The sequence below is a fragment of the Vanellus vanellus genome, assembly GCF_965231255.1.
Source record: "Vanellus vanellus genome assembly, chromosome: 27".
Classification (NCBI taxonomy): Eukaryota; Metazoa; Chordata; class Aves; order Charadriiformes; family Charadriidae; genus Vanellus; species Vanellus vanellus.
This window is the reverse complement of record NC_138932.1, coordinates 563,826-582,640: the sequence shown is the minus strand read 5'-3', so window position 1 is coordinate 582,640 and position 18,815 is coordinate 563,826. Positions and strand designations below refer to the sequence as shown.

Genomic DNA, 18,815 nt, shown 5'->3' with positions numbered 1-18,815 from the left:
TCTACTTTTTGATACACCAAACTTTTAAAAATGTTTGTCTTCAGCATTCTTTTTTATTATTATTATTTTCATTTTCTGAAACCGCTATCAAACTAGCAGATCTGGTATTTGCCAGCTCCTCTCACCAATTCTCCAGCACAGAAATGAAAGGGAGTTTACGCGTCAGGAAAAAGCTAAGCAACAGGAGGAAGAGTTCTGAAGTGTAAATCAGCTCCAGGTTCAAAGGAGTGGCTCTACCTCAGTCAGACCTGACAGGGCTGTCCCACACTGCAGAACAAAAAGGAGGAACAAGATAAGACAGAGTCAGAGCAGGAGCTGAAAGGCAAGATGAAAAAGAAAGAGCAAATCACAATTCTCTCTGAGCCAACATGCCACGGGCAACCAAGGGCAAACTAAGAGAACTTTACTCTTGCAGCTGATTCATGTTTCTTATAATTGTTTCACCCTTATCGCAACGCACTTCATTTAGCAGATGCAGTAACACTCTGACGTTTCTTTCAGATAATCTTCTTTCCTGCAAAGATGTCTTTGAATCAAATGCAAATCAAGCAGGAAATCACCCTCCCACCTGGCCTGAATAAAACGATCTCAAAGCAAAGCCAAGAGCCTGTGCTGTACGCTGAGCCAGTCCCATGTCCACAGCAGCAACCTGAAGTCCAAGTCCCAACACCTTGCCCAGAACCAGTCCCAGTGGTGGTGGTACCAGAAAAAACAGTGCCATTGCCAACACCGGTGGTTGAACCAGGCAAGGGAGAAACACCAGTGGTCGTAATACCCGAGTGTCCACCCCAGGAGCAGCAACAGCAAAGCAAGCTACCACCAACTTTTCCACCTGTACCACACCCTGAGCCTGTTCCATACCCCGAAGAGAAATCAGCATGCATAGAGCCACCTGTACCAATCCCTGTTCCATGCTCTGAACAAACTCCATCTGTGGTGGAGAAGCAGGAGTGCAAGGAGATCCCTGTGCCTGTTCCCGGTACCTGCTCAGAGGCTGCAGCATGTCCCCAGGAGAAGCAGCAATGCAAGGACATCCCTGTGCCAATCCCCGTTCCACACCCTGAACCTGAACCATGTCCCCAGGAGAAGCAGGAGTGCAAGGAGATCCCTGTGCCCACCCCATGCCCTCCAGAGAAGCAGGAGTGCAAGGAGACCCCTGTGCCAAAACCTGTTCCATGCCCTGAACCCACACCATGTGCCCAAGAAAAGCAGCAGTGCAAGGAGACCCCTGTGCCAATCCCAATTCCATGCCCTGAACCTGCACCTGCACCGTGTTCCCAGGAGAAGCAGGAGTGCAAGGAGATCCCAGTGCCAATCTCTGTTCCGTGCCCTGAACCTGCGCCATGTCCTCAGGAGAAGCAAGAGTGCAAGGAGATCCCAGTGCCCGCTCCATGCCCTCCAGAGGATCAGGAGTGCAAAGAGGTCCCCATCTCAATCCCTGCTCCCTGCCCTGAGCCAGGGAAATGCTCCGTTCCAGAGAAGTATCCTCCCATTGAGCAGCAGCAGGTCAAGCAGCCCAACCAGTGGCCACCTGTGCAGAAGTAACTTGCAGCTGACAAGGGAAGCCTTGAAGAGAGAAGATTGCAAACCCAAACCACCTCTCCCCACGTCTTGCAATCAGAGGTCGTTTTCCAACACCCTTTCATTCACTGCAGAATTTCTGTTAAGAAGAACAGCTCCCAGCTCCCCCTGCAGCTAACGCTAGCGTTATCCTATACTAACAGCCATATGCTACCTGACACATCAGGACACTCGATAGACAATAGGGCTTCAAGTGGTGTCGTAGGCCCACATGTCCAGCTTTCCAGCTGCCTGAATTTCTGCCCATCTCTTTCTGGGCATTTAAAAGCCTGCAAGATCAAAGAACATGATGGCACGCTTGAGTCATAGACTCATAGAATGGTTTAGGTTGGAAGGGACCTTGATCATCTCATTCCAACCCACTGCCATGGACAGGGACACCTCCCACCAGCCCAGGCTGCTCCAAGCCCCATCCAACCTGGCCTTGAACACCTCCAGGGATGGGGCAGCCACAGCTTCTCAGGGCAACCTGGTCTCACCACCCCCACAGGCAACAATTTCTTCCCCATATCTCATCTCAATGTCCCCTTTTCCCATTTGAAGCCATTACCCCTCGCCCTGTCACTACATGCCCTTGTAGAAAGCCCCTCCCCAGCTCTCCTTTAGGCACTGGAAGGGGCTCTAAGGTCTCCCCGGAGCCTTCTCTTCTCCAGGCTGAATACCCTCAGCGCTCTCAGCCTGTCCTCCCTGCAGAGGGGCTCCAGTCAGGATTTATTAAGCTAAATATTCAAATTTAACCCAAACACAATCAGGGACCTACAGCTCATTGTCCAGACTTGCATGCTTCCTCCTGGTTTTCATGCCTTCCTGCCCAATTCCCTGCACTCAAATGCCATCTCCCACCTTGCGTTTAGGGGTTTTGCCTATTAATAATAGGATTTGAGGTTTGTGCAGAACCTGCTGCTAAGGGGTTCTAGTCAATGGCAGCAAGACCTTCTGAATCATGAATCCCTAGTGCTGAATATATTATGCAATTGAAAAAAAAAAATCCATTGGGCTAGAGGAAATCAAAAGATTTTTTACAAAAGAGCCATCACCTCTTAACTATCTGCTTACCTGAATTGGTAGTAATCAGCACTTTCCTCATAGAGCTCACCTTGGATTTTCTAGGATGTGTAAAAGAACAGCTCAATCTGAGATTATTTATGGCAAATACAGAAATAATCAAATCCAATCCAGACGTGTTTTGAACTAGATTAACCTCAGGGGTGGCTTCCATCTGTTAGACAGGATAAAGAAGGAAGCATACACCATGCTTTCTCAATTACACCCTGGAACATGTTTCACCACACAGTGTTGTTGCATATGTGTTTGGTACTTATCTTTAATTATTTTAGGCTGATATTGTATCCAGGATTTATTTCACTGTGAAAATCAACAATAAAAATTACTTTGAATCCCAAGTTGTGGAGATCTTTAACAGCTTCTGCTTAAAAAGATGAAAAGGAGCCTCAGCATGCAGTAGTTATTTTTTAGCATCAAAGCTGGGAAAACTGGGACTCGGGAACTCAGATGTTCACAGGAGACCTTGGGTCTGTTGCTTACCTCCAGGTTTGAGAACCTGGAAGAGCCCCTGCACTGTGTCAGTCCATGCGCCAGCTGATGGTGCTAAAACACTAATTGCACTGAAACACCACAAGACACCCCATCCCAGAGCATGGCACGTGGCATCGGCTCACACCAAGCTGTCCCAGTGGTCACCCTGCCCAATTTAGACATATCGCCAACGACTCTGTGACCTGCGGCAGATGTAAGGCACAGGCAGGTCTACAGGGCAGGTTGCAAGCACAAGCAAGTGAGTTTTTCCCACATTTCAGATGAGCCAGGAGTGAGGTAATCTCACTGTCTTGGCCCCGTACCTGTCAGATATGTCCAACCTCATCGTCTAATCACAGAACCACACTGAGCCACACAGCTTCTGGGTGGCAGAGCAAATTTGTGTCTGTCTGCCGGACACCAATATTGTATCACTCAACAGTTTCTGTATTTCTAAGTTTCCTCCCCTCCTCTGCCACACAGCTGACTGGAAATCAATTAGCCAAGCCAGTATGTCCTGCTAATAAACCAAAACATCCCAAATCATCTTTCTGTTTCTTTTAAAACAAAAACTATTCATTCTGAGAAAGCAAAAGCTTCTTTCTAGAGTTAAAAGCTTCCAAAGACTCTTCACCTCTCAGCAGTTATTATATAGTTGAGACTCTAAAACCACAATTAATGTTTTGATAGGCCCACAAGAATATACATCAGAATATTACATCTTTCAGAAAGCCAAGTTTCCTCCAGTTCAGGATGAAAACAACTGGTAAGATTGCCCCAAGATAGGAAGACCATTAATCCTAGGCCAGTTCCGATGCCTAGGCAGCAGCTCTGCCCCCAAAGACCCTAAATTTAAAGCATCTTTCTAGAAAATGTGATCATTTTGTGTCCCACTTCCTCTAGACATTTCCCATTTCTGGTCTACTTGGTCATCATATTAATAGCTGTTGGTTTCTGGAACTACCTGAAATAAAAATATGGACAAATAATTCCTTGGGAAACCTGGAAGGCAAACATGCATGGGTCCCCGCATGTGTGCCTTATCTACCAGTGTATGTTTAAAGGTAATTCTTTGGCTAATAAAAGAAAGTAAAAGAGAACAAACGACACTAGGAAAGTGAGGAAAAAATATCAGGAAGCAACTCAGGAGGTTACTCGTGATTTTATTGTAGCATGTCCCAGATTAAAGATCAGAATAAAATAGCCCCTTTTTATTTACAGTAGAGGATAAATAAATCCAAGTTAATGAATTGCATCTGTTTGTAAAGTAATTTCTGCTTGCAAACAGAGGAGGTGTGCAGCAAGTTTCTGGCTATTCTGGCAGAGCCAGCAGACAGGAGGAGAGCTTGGAGATGAGCATCTGCACCTTCCATGGCACTTTGTGGCCATTGCTGTTAGCACTACTTCTGCTTTGGGCATTGCTGTTGCTGCGGGATGCTCTTCACAGGACACTTGACTTGCCCTTTGGGGGCCTGGGATTGCTCCACACACTTTGGAGGACACTTTTCCTGGCATTTCGAAGGTATTTGCTGCTGCTGTTTCTGCTGGTGGGAAGACATCTTTGCTAAGCCTGGAAGAAGACCAAGGTGCCATTTCAGTTATTTTAAGCCCTCCACACTTTGCCTTTCTGGATATTATAGTTTCACTCAGTTTTTCAGCTTTAACATCAAACCAACAGTGAAGAGCCTTTAAAAGTTAATCCTACCAGCAAAACACACACAAAAACCCCACTGTTGGAAGTCCCCGAGGATGCTGCTGTTCAGACCCAATTTGTGTTGGTAGCTCTAGTTTGCTGTAGCTGCCCCATATTGCTCTTCTGGGCTTCCATCACTGTTGGCCTCTGTGGAGATCAGCCACTCTCCTGAGGCCTCAGGGCATAACTGTATATAAGCATAAATGAGCTTAAGAGGCAAGCACCACCCTAACAAAGTTGTGATCCAAACAGGTAAATGGTTACAGAAGTGGGGGGGGAAGAGAAACAGTGAGAGGAGTTTTCCTTCTTTCCCTCTGTTCACCATTTTCTGGACATTTAAAGCTGAAGTGAAGCAGCAATGAGAGTTTTTATGAAAGCACACTTAGTTCAAGGAGAATCTCAGAGCAATATTTAAAACTAGTCAAAGAAGAGCAGAAAGCCAGGGACATTTCAATATTGCAAGTGGTTTTGAAAGAGAAAAAGAATTGTTTGATAACAACCCCTTCTGGCAACAGCCTCATCTCTGCTTAGTTCATTGAGAGCATCAGAGCAGGAACCATGTCTCCGGCTGTTAAATGCAGGTGAAGCGCCCTTCTGCTCAGCAGTGAGCTGATTTTATACAAAGTAGTGAAATTCAGAGCCCTGGAGATCCAGGAGACTGGAGCGATCAGCCCACGGCTGCTCAACAGATGCAAGACAAGCCACTGGTGGATGCCATCCTTTGACAGCTGATAGTCAATACCTGATGGTTATCCACATGGATTCTTATCAGTTGGAAAAGATATTATGAGGGTTGACAAGGGTTTGTGGGTCCAAAGAGTCAGCAAGCCACCATCTGGGGCCTCAGAAAGTCTCAAAGTATCATAAAATGGCTTTCACCTGTACAGAGTTGAAATTGCCAGGGAGATGAGTCAAAACTGTTACTGGAGAAACAAAATAAAGAAAAATCACACTGTCTCCCAAGCAAGCAAGCATCAGAAACCCCCACCTATAGAGCTAAAAGTGTATCAAGGGACTCACCTGCTACCGTTGGAGGAAGAGAAGAAGCAGCTACTCAAGTTAAAGAGCCTCCCCAACGGGAGGCTTTTATATGCTTTTGGAAGTCAGCCCCGGGAGCTGATGACAACAGATTAACTTGATGACCAGAATCTTTCACAACCAGAACCTGCTCCACTGACACCTCCATACACCTGGACTTCAGTCAAGGTCCGTGAGAGATACCTCCTCTTTCAGGTGCGGGGGATTTGTTGATTTTAATGCAAGGCACACCCAATCTGGTAATAACTGGCTAATTTATTAATAATTCATCTTGTGCCGACCCTGGGCAAAGATCCCACAGCTGAACCCAGATTTGAGAGATGGCTCACATCCATTCTGGAGTGAGAAGAACACATTTGCATAAAATTTAGGTGTTTTCTGATAGTTTTGTCGGTGAATACCAGGACAGATCTCCAGCTGGCATAAATCAGAGTGGGGTGGGGAGGTCTGGGTGCTGCAGCCCGGCTCCTGGGAAGGGCAGCAGGTCTGTTTTTGGCAGTCTGTGCTTTTGGGTTTTGCTTCCATCCTTCTCTGTTTTCCTTACCCAAAGGGGGAATAAAACACTTTATATTGCTGGGAAATTAGAAAGTTTTCCCCTTATTTTTCTTGCACTTTCATGTAGCTTTTTAGCTTTTTATTGAAGAGACTATAGCTTTTTTTTTTTTTTTTTTTTTACAAACACTGGGTTTGTCTTGATGAATTTATGGCAGAAATTATTTTTTCTAGGGGTGTATCCATGTTTTGGAAAAACGTCGATCCCCTTGAAATTTTTCCAAGGAAGGAGCTGAGAAAAAGTTTCAACTGAAACATTGTCTTTAGCTCTAATGGAGAAGGTAACTCAATCCTCCCCTGAGTATCCCTCAGTGCTGTGCCCTGTGGGGTCGTATTCAGCCCTACAAATTACAGTGCAGTCTCCATTACGGATGTGTGATACATGGAGAGATGATGGACACGGCTTCAACTGAGTGTCGGAGGGCAGAAGGTGCTAATGGAAAAAAACATCATCCCAAATCTTAACATCCCTCACTCATGCTTGATTTACCAGGGATCTTAACGACCCCGAGGTTGACATAGACCACAAGTTACCAATTCGGTGTGAATATTGAGGAGAATCTTAGCAATGCTCAGAATTAACCACAGGCGCATAGGAGAGCAGTGTGTCAGGGCTTTTGCAACACATTTTTTCCTACGGGCGCAGGAAGCGTGATGAGCACAAACCAACAGGTCCCTTCCGCCACTTCCCCCAGGGTTCCCAAGCTGCATGCCCTCATCGATGATTACTGCGCCTGCTGCAATGCTCGCAGCAGAGAGGGAGAGGAGAAAAAATTCTAAATTACTAACACAGCTGATAGAGCTGGATGAAGATGCTTGGAAATCAGTAATAGGTGACTAGCCTATGAGATGGACCTCATTAGTAGCTGCACATGACCTCCTGACGGAGATTTTTTCCATGCCTGGAAGTGGGCACTGACGCTACACATGTGGCAGTGCAAGGAGTTATTAGTGAGGCAGCATTCATCGCTGAATCCCCAAAGGCTGGCATCCAACAGTAGGAATTAGAGGTTCCTCAGCTTCCCCTCCATCTTTGTGCTGTTGAATATCTGGCCCACCTACCCCTGTTTTGTCTATCTGAACTGGAAAGTGTGTTCAGGTATAGAATTTGTTTGCCTTACCGAGACATGTTTTACCTATCATTATCCCTGTTTGGTGGTGTCACCTTTTGGTGTTGACAGAAATAACACAAAAAGGAATCTGTTAAACTCTCTACACCTGCACACAAGGTTTCATTAAAAGCTGATTTGGTAACAGTGTTTACACACACCTAAATATAACTCTCTTCCATTCCAGATTAGACGATCTCCACCCTTGCTGTAATAATATGGTAGGTGGAGAGCAATTCTCTACATCCCAGACATGGAAATTGTGTGGCCATCACGGAGACAGAGGTAAGCAAGTCACATGCACAGTATGGAAGACAATGGGAGCATTATCTCTGAAACACAGCGTTTAAATGTGTATAATGTCCCGCGAGACAATGGGCCTCCCTCAGTTTCAAAATTATGACTCCAAATGAAGAAGATGATGCATTCATAAGTGAATTAAAATATTATCATACCTGCCAGCTGTTAATGAAACCATAATGCCAACCACTCTATCAGTTGGGGATGTGACTTCTCCTCCTTGCAGATGGGGAACAGACAGATAACAAGAGTGAGACCTGCCCAAAGCCACACGGAGTATCTGCAGCAAAGCTGGGAACAGAACTGCAATCTTGCAGGGCTTGGACCTGTTCCTGAACCACGAGAAAATTCATATCCTGAAGCCAAATCCCCTACTTTCTGTATTTAGTCAGTGAGGATCATGGGAAGAATGTATCAAAAATACCATTTTCATCTGCATCAAAATGTTTTTAAGAAATAGTTAAAATCCCAGCAAGAATGTTTCAATTCCTTCCTTCTTGGATTTGAGGCTTTCTTCCACATAAATTTACCTCTTAACAGTTTCTAAGATTTGCCTCCAAAATCCAGAGCTATAAAGATGAAAATTCTATCATTAATAAAGGTGAAAATTAAAGTTTTATTATTCTTTTCAAGTAGGACAATGCTATTTTTTTTAATATCTGTCAGAAAAGTATTGACAGGATAATGTTTTTTTATGATATCAGAAGACATTGCTCCATGTTACAGTGCATGCTCTCTCCGTTTACAGCACTGCACTGCAGGCACAAATCCTCCATGGCCACAACAGCTTTCAGAAGGAAAATTTAAGGGGAAGGTGTTCTTGGGTCCAAAGACATGGAAACAGGGAGATGAAAGAAAGACAAGAGGACATGTTATGCCATCAATGGTCAATTTTTATTGCTGCACATAGACATTAAAAGACAAGAGGACATACATTAAAAGACAAGATGAGAATTAAAGACCAGAAGGGGAGACATCTTCCAACACCAACTGCTAACAACACAGCCATTGCTAAATAACTTCCCAAGATGCCTAGCAGTATAATATTGGCCAACAGCAGTTACCAAGACAAAGGTGCGGAGATGGCAGTAGCAGAAGTATCACAGGAAGCAAAGATACAGGCTGGAAACATTCAGAAAAATATTTTCCAAGACAAAAAGATCGTGGGGCAACCAGGTCAGGAGAGGTCTCGGTACGTCGCAGATGGGTCTGTAACCTGTTTTTCATTCCGTGGAGGAGCCTGTGGCTATCGCAATGCACTGAAACATCAGGGCTGGATGTGAGGCTCACGCGTTAAGGCCATCAGCATGGGTGGGAGCAGACGGTGCTGCACGGCTCCAGGCACACGGTCTCGCAGGAATCAACGCACTTGGTGGCACACACCTCCACGCACGGCGGTGGGCAGGGCTCGCACTTGGTGCAGCACTGGGTGACGCAGGGCTCCACGCACTGGGTTGGGCACTGGGTGGCACATGGCTGTACACAGACATCGATGCACTTAGGGGGGCAGACCTCTACACACTGGGTGGAACAAGGCTCCACGCACTGGGTGCTGCAGGGCTCCACGCACTGGGTGGTGCAGGTGGTGGTGCACTGGGTGGCACAAGGCTCCACACACTGGGTGCTGCAGGTGGTGGTGCACTGGGTGGCACAGGGCGTTGGGCAGACCTCCACACATGGCGTGGAGCACGGCTTCACGCAGACACTACCGCAGGGCTCCACGCACACTGTCTTGCAGGGCTCCACGCACTTGGCGCATTTCTGCACGCAAATGGGAGGGGGCAGGCAGGGCTGTTTGCACTGCTCGTAGTAAGACATCCTTCTGAGGTGCTGGTACAGCTAAAGAGAAAGGTAAAAAGAGAGGAGCACAGTCAGGACACTTGTACTTTCCTCTTAAGCCACAATCCACAACCTGAGCTCTTGAAACATGTACAGCAGTTAGCAGTTGGACTGAGCAAAGGGCTGTTAGAAAAAATTGCACGTGTAAATGATTTCTGTCTTCAGACATACACAACTAACAGTGCCAGATTATTCCTTCTTTTCTTGGGCACCTGCAAGCATCCCTGTTAGGAAGACTAGAGCCGTAAACCCTGAATTTTAGAGAATTGCCCACAGTTAAACTTTGTAGAAGCTGTTACATGAAAATAGTTAATTTCCTTATTTTTGTAATTAAATCATCTGACGTTCTAGGGCCCATCTTTTGCTTATCACTTCTTCAGTTCTTCACATGCACCATAGATCACATCCCCCTTTGTGTAGACACTGAACTGCTAATCCCTGAGGTTAAAGCCCAAAGAGCACAAATTCAGACACTATCTCAAATTCTCCAGCTGTGTATCATGGTACATCACTGGAATTGTATCAAAATTAATAGGCTCATCCTTTCATAAAAGAAGGGTTGGCCCAGAGGTTGCAGCTCTTAGTTCCAATTCATTTCTTCATCTTGACTTCTCCCAGATATCTCCTGCAGCTTTGCCCTCAGGTGTTCTGCAGCTTCCTTCTTTCAGATAATGCTTCTTCCCACCCATCTCTTTTGAAGTTCCAAGACTTACTCTGCAGCATCCACTAATTTATTTAATTTCCAGACATAACGAGGTATGAAATAATTAATGAAGACAGAATATGAAGAAGACCAAGAGACAGTTGCAGTTTCTGAAGAGGTGACAAGACATTTGCAAGCTACTTAAGGAAGAGCAAACTCTAAGCAAGAGTCGAACATTCTCTCCCCCATTCCAGGACGAATCCTGGAACAGAAATACCAGAAGCAAAGCTCTCCTGTGATCAGTAATATATTCCTTTGACCAGAAAGACCAGGTAACACAGCCATCGCATTATTCCTGATAAATCCAAGAAAGACTTACCAGTTCACCAATGCAGGTGAGTGAGGGAGCAGTCAAATGAACTGGTGCAAGCATCAAAATGCAAACCTTTTTATATGGCTTGCATGGCGTCATCTCCGGAAACAAGGGAGCCCAGGGGTATGGACACCTGACCACTAACTACCTGAACAGGCTCCGCCTATACATGCTTTACATATTTGTTTACATCCTAATTTTTGATGGAAAACCTCTTCCAGGAAAAACATGTGATCCTGAGCAAATTTTGCTTCCACCGAATATGCGAGTCATGTGGTTCCCAATGGGAATGACACAGTAATTAAAAAAACACAGGTACTGGATTAATTGCTTTTCAAAAAAAGATTAAATGCGCGTGGATATTTTCATCTCCTTATTTCCATAATGTCTGAATGATACCTTGGGGTTTTATTCAATGCAGTAAGAATGGACAGCTATTATTAGGGAAAATGGGCAATTGATCTGATTTACTATGAGAAATAGCACGTCCTAATTCTCATGGTAAGAAACAGCTAATCCTGCAGTGGGACACCAGCACTTCTACAAACTGTTGAAGTATCTTTTTCTCTAATACCTTTTTAGCCATTAAATACACCCAACCCATTCCTCTCCACCTTCTATTAACAACACCGATGCTTGGCCATGCCAATGGGGACACAACTCTGGTTAACTTGAGGATCTCTTCAAGACATTTGGGGCAAAGTAAAGGCCTACATGTTTTCATGGCATTTTTCACTGCCAGAGCAGCATAAAGGGCTTTAGTTTATGCAGAATTTAGGCCCAGGACTCCGTATTAGCATATTGAAGCCTTTTCCTGATGGTGATATCTCACTCATCTCCGCAGAACAGAAAAATCTTTATTTCTCCGAGATACTCAAATCATGGAGGTGGAATGTGATGATCAGACTACACTTAGGTGACCAAATTCCCCAATGAGATCACTTACACAAATGCTAAACGGGCAAAAAGCAAACCCCAACCTGTTCAGCATGAGCAGTGCATCCTGTTTACGCTGGAAACCAGGAGTCCCGCTGGAGAATTGCAGGCATCGGCACTGCTTCCTTTCTAGTGTTTATGTGGGGAATCTGGAATTCCTGTCCTAAGCCCATGTGAGTTGGCAGATTTGCATCGACATCCTCCAGCAGTACCTCATGGTTCCTTCAGTCTTTCCACTCCTCTTCTTTCTCTGGACGGACTCAACGCAACATGTATTGTTTCTCCCACTGAGACTCGTACCCTGCCCTGGCAACTTTTATAGGTGATAGGAAGAAATAAGGGCTTGTACAGTGTTTGCTTGTGTTAGACAACTGCTTCGGGGTGAGGAGAAACACCCACGACCGCATCAAATACACCCTGCAGACTGTAAAATGAACAGAGAGCGACTAGCTCAGCTTGAGGTGTCCAATATTTTGACGGATTAAACTCTCTCCATCTTCTCATCCTAGAGCTAACCCTGCTGGGTGATGCTGAGCAAGAATTCTCTTCCAGTACTTTTAGGTTCCCTCACGGCAGCAGCCTCCAACACTTATCTTGCTGAGGAGTTTGTCACAGTCTGGTTTGTACAGTTCTTCATGCTTTCCTGCGGCTCCAGGCTCACCTCTAAAACCAATGCAAAGGACCGGTCCTACGTCTCCCTTTCCACAGTGGGTTATTGTGTTACCCTATTGTTATATTTGATTAGCAAGAAATTGTAACGACTTCTAAGAGAAATAGACATTTTAGGAGACATAAATTGATCTGCATTTGTAATATGTGGGGACATCAGAGGGCTGGATTATTATTCTTAATTGACACTTATTTGTGGATCTCTATTACATTTATGAGCAATTTGGTCATTTGACTAATCACATTAACTTCAGTGAGTCAGGACCCCCCCAGCAACATCCTTTCGTGGCCATCCTCCTTTGGCAAAAGAGCTGACAATAAGGGATTTTTCCAAATCTGACACTTCTGGGATCTATTTAATTGAACAGCACGAGTTAAGGTCTCTTGCAGAACCAGAGGCTGGTGTGATGGGTAGTGCTTTGATGAAAAGAGCATGACAGCACAAACCTGAACCAGAAGAGGTTCCTGGAGCCCAAGAGGAGACAGACTACCCTACCCAGAGGTTTGTTCGGTGCTGTAGAAGAGGACCCTCCTGAGCACTGTGTTCTGGTGCTCAGCAGTATATTTCTGAAAAAAATTCAGTAAAAAAGAACATGGTCAACACTTTTAGCTGCCAATAACCCAAGAGAGACTTTGTACTTCACCACCAAGAGCCACCAAAGATGGAGGCACATCAAGATTGGAGCTGTTTTCCTACAGCTATAAAAATTTTGCCTGCAGACATGAAACACCACGTGGTCATGGAGACATGATCATGAACATCAGTACAAAACTTCAGGATGCGCGGACATCATGACTTTTGACGGGACATCTCAACCTGAGTTTTTTTCCCTGTGCAACTGTTTAGGTATGCACCGTTGTGGGCTGTACAGCTGGATTTCTGCTAGAAAAAAAAAAAAAAAAAAGTCATGAACAGCTGAACACTTTGCTTTAAAAATATGATGCCTCTGGATTTCTTTGCATCCCTTGGTTTAACTAAAGGCCTCCTAAGTAAGCATTCGTGGCATCAGGGATTTCATTTTGCTTATGTGCAGCATCCCATATAGTACACTACTCGCGTTTTGGTGAGCAAAGCATTTTCATAGAAATCAAGGTTTCTCCCCATATTATCAGCGTGGCAAGACCTCTTCTCAGCGTGGCAAGACGTCTTCTCAGCATGGAAAGACCTTCCCAGCCCACTCTCCTGCACTTTGTTGCAATTAAATCTCTAAGTCTGGGGTTTCATTACATCTGACTTTCCCCTCTCATCATACCACAACTCCCCAGGGAAGTTGGGAGGGTGTGATCCAGCACCCAGGGCAGGTTCCAGGTGGGGCTGGTCTCCAGGCTGCTGGTCTCTTGCTCCAGCAGCTTGGGAAATTGTTGCATAGCTGAGATGCTGGGAAGCTGAGTATGGAATGCAATTAGTCTCACATGAAAACAAGTGGCTCGTCTAGTCCATGCCCTAGGGACTATTTGATCAAGTAATTAGATCATTACTTCTGGGGCTGAGAGGAACCCAAATACGTCGCTATCCTCCTCTTTTCCTGTTTACTCAGGAAGGTGAGTGCTCTGTGAAGAATGATAAGTGAGCATCTGAATGCAATTAAATCTGAAAAAGAGGAACTGGCTGTGGTTGTGGGGAAAAAAAAAAACCTAAACAAAAAACCAAACAACTCATCTGTTTTATGTTTTGCCTTCTGCCTGTTGCAGATATTTGCTTTGATTTCCCGATATTTTAGAATGGGTATCTAGCTTTCCTTAGTTTTTTCTTACGTTACTGAATAAAACCGTGTCCTGATCTCTGAGGAATATGCTTCAGAGATCAGAGCAGGTTGCCTGACAGAGCAAGAACTGTGGCCCTACAACATTTGCTTATGCTGAGCAGCAATTTTCTCCCAAACTGTGATAACAGTTTCACAGCTGTGGTATAAACGTTCAGGTATTCGGGAAGGGTGTCTGCTTCTCTTCCTATGGCACAATCCGGTGATGTTCACCTGGAAATGAAATGTCTGCTAATGGTCTCAGCCTTTTAAAATCTGAGTTTATATGTTCACATGAAGGATTAGTCATAATGCAAGCATCATGCCATCAGAAGGATGCTACAAGGAAATAATTTAAGGGAAAATCTTATCCGATTCCCATTTTTTCCACCCACAGTTTCTTATTTCCCATAAGATTGTTCCATTTGATTTGGGAGCAGGAGCAAAGGAAATCGTTGCTTGTACAGAACATTTTAATGAGTTTTAAAGGTTTTGGGAGTCAAATCAGACCTCCACAGAGAGACGATTAGGAAGCCTCAATTGGTTTGGCGTTTCTGTTGTGTAGCGTTTGCGCTTAGGTAACGCCTAGAGCCCTTGCCAACATCCAGACACCACAGTGGCGAGAGCTGTACGACCAGTGGCGAGAGCCAGTGTCCACCACAACCTGCCAAGAGAGGGGGACGCAAACCGAAGAGCTGTGAGGGTGGAACGCTCGTTGCGAGGCCACATCTTCCCAACCCGCCCACAATGCTGTGTCCATTGGGTACGATTTATCACGTCCCACGATTGGTCGGACTCCTCTACTAGAAAAAGTGAGACAGCGATAATTGCAGGTTTGTCACCAGCCATGTGCCCTGGGGCATCTTTAAAGAAGGAGCCAGTGGGCGCTCACAGACAGAGCTGCGCCCACGTCTGCTGCTTCAGCAGCTTCCCCCGCAGTCTGCCTCCCCATCTTCTCCTCCCTTCAGCAGCTGCTGCTAAGCCTGATCCTGCGCTGCACCATCTCTGCTCTGGAAACCTGCAGAGCACCACCCTTGGCATGTGTGACAGGGCAACTTCGAGCCCCCGAGGATGTTGCCCACTCCTGGGCAAACAAATTGGGTGCTAAGGAGGAAGCGCTGGGATCCCGCTAAGATATTGATGGAGGGTTACCAAAATTGTCCAAGGCACCTTGCTAATACAATAACATTTCTGCAGAATTCAGTGGTGGTGGATCTGTGTCAATCTCCCCAAGAGATGAGTCTTGCCTTATTGCCACCAGAGACAAGGAAATAGAAGTTGATTGCAAAAGGCTGAGATAGGACCTCTTACACATGGGTGACAGTCACGAGGCACAGTCTCCCAGACCTGCTTGTCTTCCCCTCATTAGTGGATAATTTACCCATTGCTCAGAATGGAACATTTCATTTCTGCCCGTGGGATGCAGACACAGCTGGCCCCGAGCTCCTCCAGCTTTGGAGGACAACTTCAGCAAATAGTTGGGTTTTCAGCATCTTTTCAAAACTGTGGGAGAGCAGTACTGCCTCATGATGTACAGCATCCCCTCTCCCAGCAACCATCTGGGATATCCCAGATGAGTCCCAGGTCTCCGGCTATTGCCTTAGATCTTCCCATGCATTCCAGCAGGAGCTGCCACTCTACAGGGATCAGGCTTTTAGGGAGGAATTAAAAGGAGAGTGTGTGAGTCTGGGGGAACACAAAAGTGAAGGAAATGCTTGCAGACAACTGATGGCAAGATATTTTTTTTTTTTTTTATTGCTTCATACAAGAAAAGGAGAAGACGGTAAGAAAGAACAAATGTAGAAATTCCTCCATCCACACCAGTGCAAAGAAGAATTACAGAATCTCTCTCCCAGGCAATATTCCTGGGGGCACAAAATCCATTAGTTACGTGTTACAAGGAAACGCATTGTGCGTGAGGTAAATATAACAGAAATGATACAGAACATAAAGAAAACCCTTTGAGGATTTACTCTTCCTAGGAGAGGAAGGGCACTAGGAAAGCAAAGATGTGTGGAAGATGTCATCAGGTTGCGGGATCTGCAAACCATTTTCATTCCTTAGCCTTTGGAGACTCCACAGGGCAATGGCTCCCACCACAGCAGCCCCCACATGCAGGCCCTCAAGGAGCCATGCATTTACGGCAGCACACATCTGCACACTTGATGGAGTAGTGCTGGCCACAGCCAGAGGTGCATGTGCCCATGCACAGCGGGGTGGCTTGTGTAACACAGGCGGTGGGACAGGACTCCACGCACTTTGTAACAGCCTGAATGCCCCCACAGCAGGGATCCACACATGAGGTGGCACACTTGGTCACCTCCTGGCAGCAGGGATCCACGCACGTGGTGGTGCACTTGGTCACCTCCTGGCAGCAGGGATCCACGCACGTGGTGGTGCACTTGGTCACCTCCTGGCAGCAGGGATCCACGCACGTGGTGGTGCACTTGGTCACCTCCTGGCAGCAGGGATCCACACACGTGGTAGAGCATTCACTCACACCTCCACAGCACGGGTCCACACATGTGGTGGTGCACTTGGTCACTTCTTTGCAACATGGATCCACACATGTGGTGGTACATTCACTCACACCTCCACAGCATGGGTCCACGCATGTGGTGGTGCACTTGGTGACTTCCTGGCAGCAGGGATCCACACACCTGGTGGTGCACTTGGTCACTTCTTGGCAGCAGGGATCCACGCACCTGGTTGCGCACTTGGTCACTTGCCCACAGCACGGCTCCACACATTTAGTAGTGCATCTGGTCACAGCTCCACAGCAGGGATCTACACACCTGGTGGTGCACTTGGTCACTCTGCCGCAGCACGGATCCACACACTTAGTGGTGTATCTGGTGACACCTCCACAGCATGGATCTATGCACCTGGTGGTGCACCTGGTCACAGGTACACAGCAGGGATCCACACACCTGGTGGTGCACTTGGTCACTCTATCACAGTATGGATCCACACACTTAGTGGTGCACTTGGTGACCTCTCTACAGCACGGATCCACACACCTGGTGGTGCACTTGGTCACCCTATCGCAACATGGATCCACACACTTAGTGGTGCACTTGGTGACCTCTCTACAGCACGGATCCACACACCTGGTGGTGCACTTGGTCACTCTATCGCAGCATGGATCCACACACTTAGTGGTGCACTTGGTGACCTCTCTACAGCACGGATCCACACACCTGGTGGTGCACTTGGTCACTCTATCGCGGCATGGATCTACACACTTAGTGGTGCACTTGGTGACCTCTCTACAGCATGGGTCAACACACTTGGTGGTGTACTTGGTCACTGTGTCACAGCATGGATCTGCACATTTAGTGGTGCATCTGGTCACAGGTCCACAACATGGATCAACGCATCTGGTGGTGCACCTGGTCACTTTGCTGCAGCGCGGTTCCACGCGTGTGGTGGCACATCTGATCACAGGTCCACAGCATGGATCTATGCATCTGGTGGTGCACTTGGCGACTTCCTGGCAGCAGGGATCCACACACCTAGTGGTGCACTTGGTCACTTCCTGGCAGCACGGATCGACACACGTGGTGGTGCACTTGGTCACCTCACTACAGCACGGATCTACACATCTGGTGGTGCACTTGGTGACTTCCTGGCAGCATGGATCTACACACGTGGTGGTGCACTTGGTGACTTCCTGGCAGCATGGATCCACACACGTGGTGGTGCACTTGGTCACCTCACTACAGCAGGGATCTACACATCTGGTGGTGCACTTGGTCACTTCCTGGCAGCACGGATCGACACATGTGGTAGTGCACTTGGTCACCTCACTACAGCACGGATCTACACATCTGGTGGTGCACTTGGTGACTTCCTGGCAGCATGGATCTACACACGTGGTGGTGCACTTGGTGACTTCCTGGCAGCAAGGATCCACACACCTTGTGGTGCACTTGGTCACCTCGCTACAGCAGGGATCCACGCATCTGGTGGTGCACTTAGTGACTTCCTGGCAGCAGGGATCCACACAGGTGGTAGTGCATTTGGTCACCTCACTACAGCATGGATCTATGCATCTGGTGGTGCACTTGGTCAATTCCTGGCAGCAGGGATCTACACACCTTGTGGTGCACTTGGTCACCTCCTCACAGCATGAATCTTCATATCTGGTGGTGCACTCAGTCACTTTGCAGCAGCATGGGTCCACACGTGTGGTGGTGCACTTGGTCACTTCCTCACAGCACGGAGGCGCACACATGGTGACTCCGAGGCAGCACGGATCCACGCACTGGGCAGCCTGTGTCACACCAAGATTGCTCAGGTTCACGTAAGTGGTGGTGCCCTGAGGAATCCTAGCATAGCAGCAGGGATTCACACATGGAGACAAGCATGGGATGTTACAGACAGCACCACAGGGATCCACACATTTTTTCACGGGAAAACTCTTCACCAAGATGGTGGGAGGTGGGAGGCAGAGCTGTCTCAGTTGGCAGTCATTCTGGCACTGCATCTTTGAGGGAGGGGTAATGTCTGAAAGCAGGAAAGGAATATACTTTGTGGAAAACAGAGACGTTCAGTTTTCACAAGGCTACTTTATACACTGAGTTAAACTATAGTTTTTCCAGCAGAATACTGAACAATATACTGGGAAAGCAGCCTGAAATCCATAGCAAGGAACTAACTCCACGAGAGCATTTTAGACAAGTTTGTAGCTACTGGCTGCACAAATATTTCAAACAAGTTCTTCTCAAAACAGGAAAGAAAATTGGTGTTATTTGGGCTTAGCTAGATTATATTGCAGGGTCTGAAGTAATGACAGTCCCCA

General features: G+C 46.7%; 3 protein-coding genes across 3 annotated transcripts; 1 reads left to right on the top strand and 2 right to left on the bottom strand.

Moving 5' to 3' along the window:
* Positions 1-522: 522 nt before the first annotated feature.
* On the top strand, positions 523-1,545 carry LOC309682061 (uncharacterized protein; the record flags this gene model as incomplete). Its single annotated transcript, XM_082496079.1, has 2 exons — positions 523-1,110; positions 1,237-1,545. 2 exons carry the CDS (start codon positions 523-525, stop codon positions 1,543-1,545), a joined length of 897 nt encoding a protein of 298 aa, XP_082352205.1.
* A 7,566-nt stretch (positions 1,546-9,111) lies between these two features.
* On the bottom strand, positions 9,112-9,627 carry LOC309682060 (uncharacterized protein; the record flags this gene model as incomplete). The annotated part of the gene is made up of 1 exon (XM_082496078.1): positions 9,112-9,627. One exon carries the CDS (start codon positions 9,625-9,627, stop codon positions 9,112-9,114), a length of 516 nt encoding a protein of 171 aa, XP_082352204.1.
* Positions 9,628-16,133: 6,506 nt separating this feature from the next.
* Positions 16,134-18,500, bottom strand: LOC309682059 (uncharacterized protein; the record flags this gene model as incomplete). Its single annotated transcript, XM_082496077.1, has 2 exons — positions 16,134-17,211; positions 17,527-18,500. 2 exons carry the CDS (start codon positions 18,498-18,500, stop codon positions 16,134-16,136), a joined length of 2,052 nt encoding a protein of 683 aa, XP_082352203.1.
* Positions 18,501-18,815: the final 315 nt, after the last annotated feature.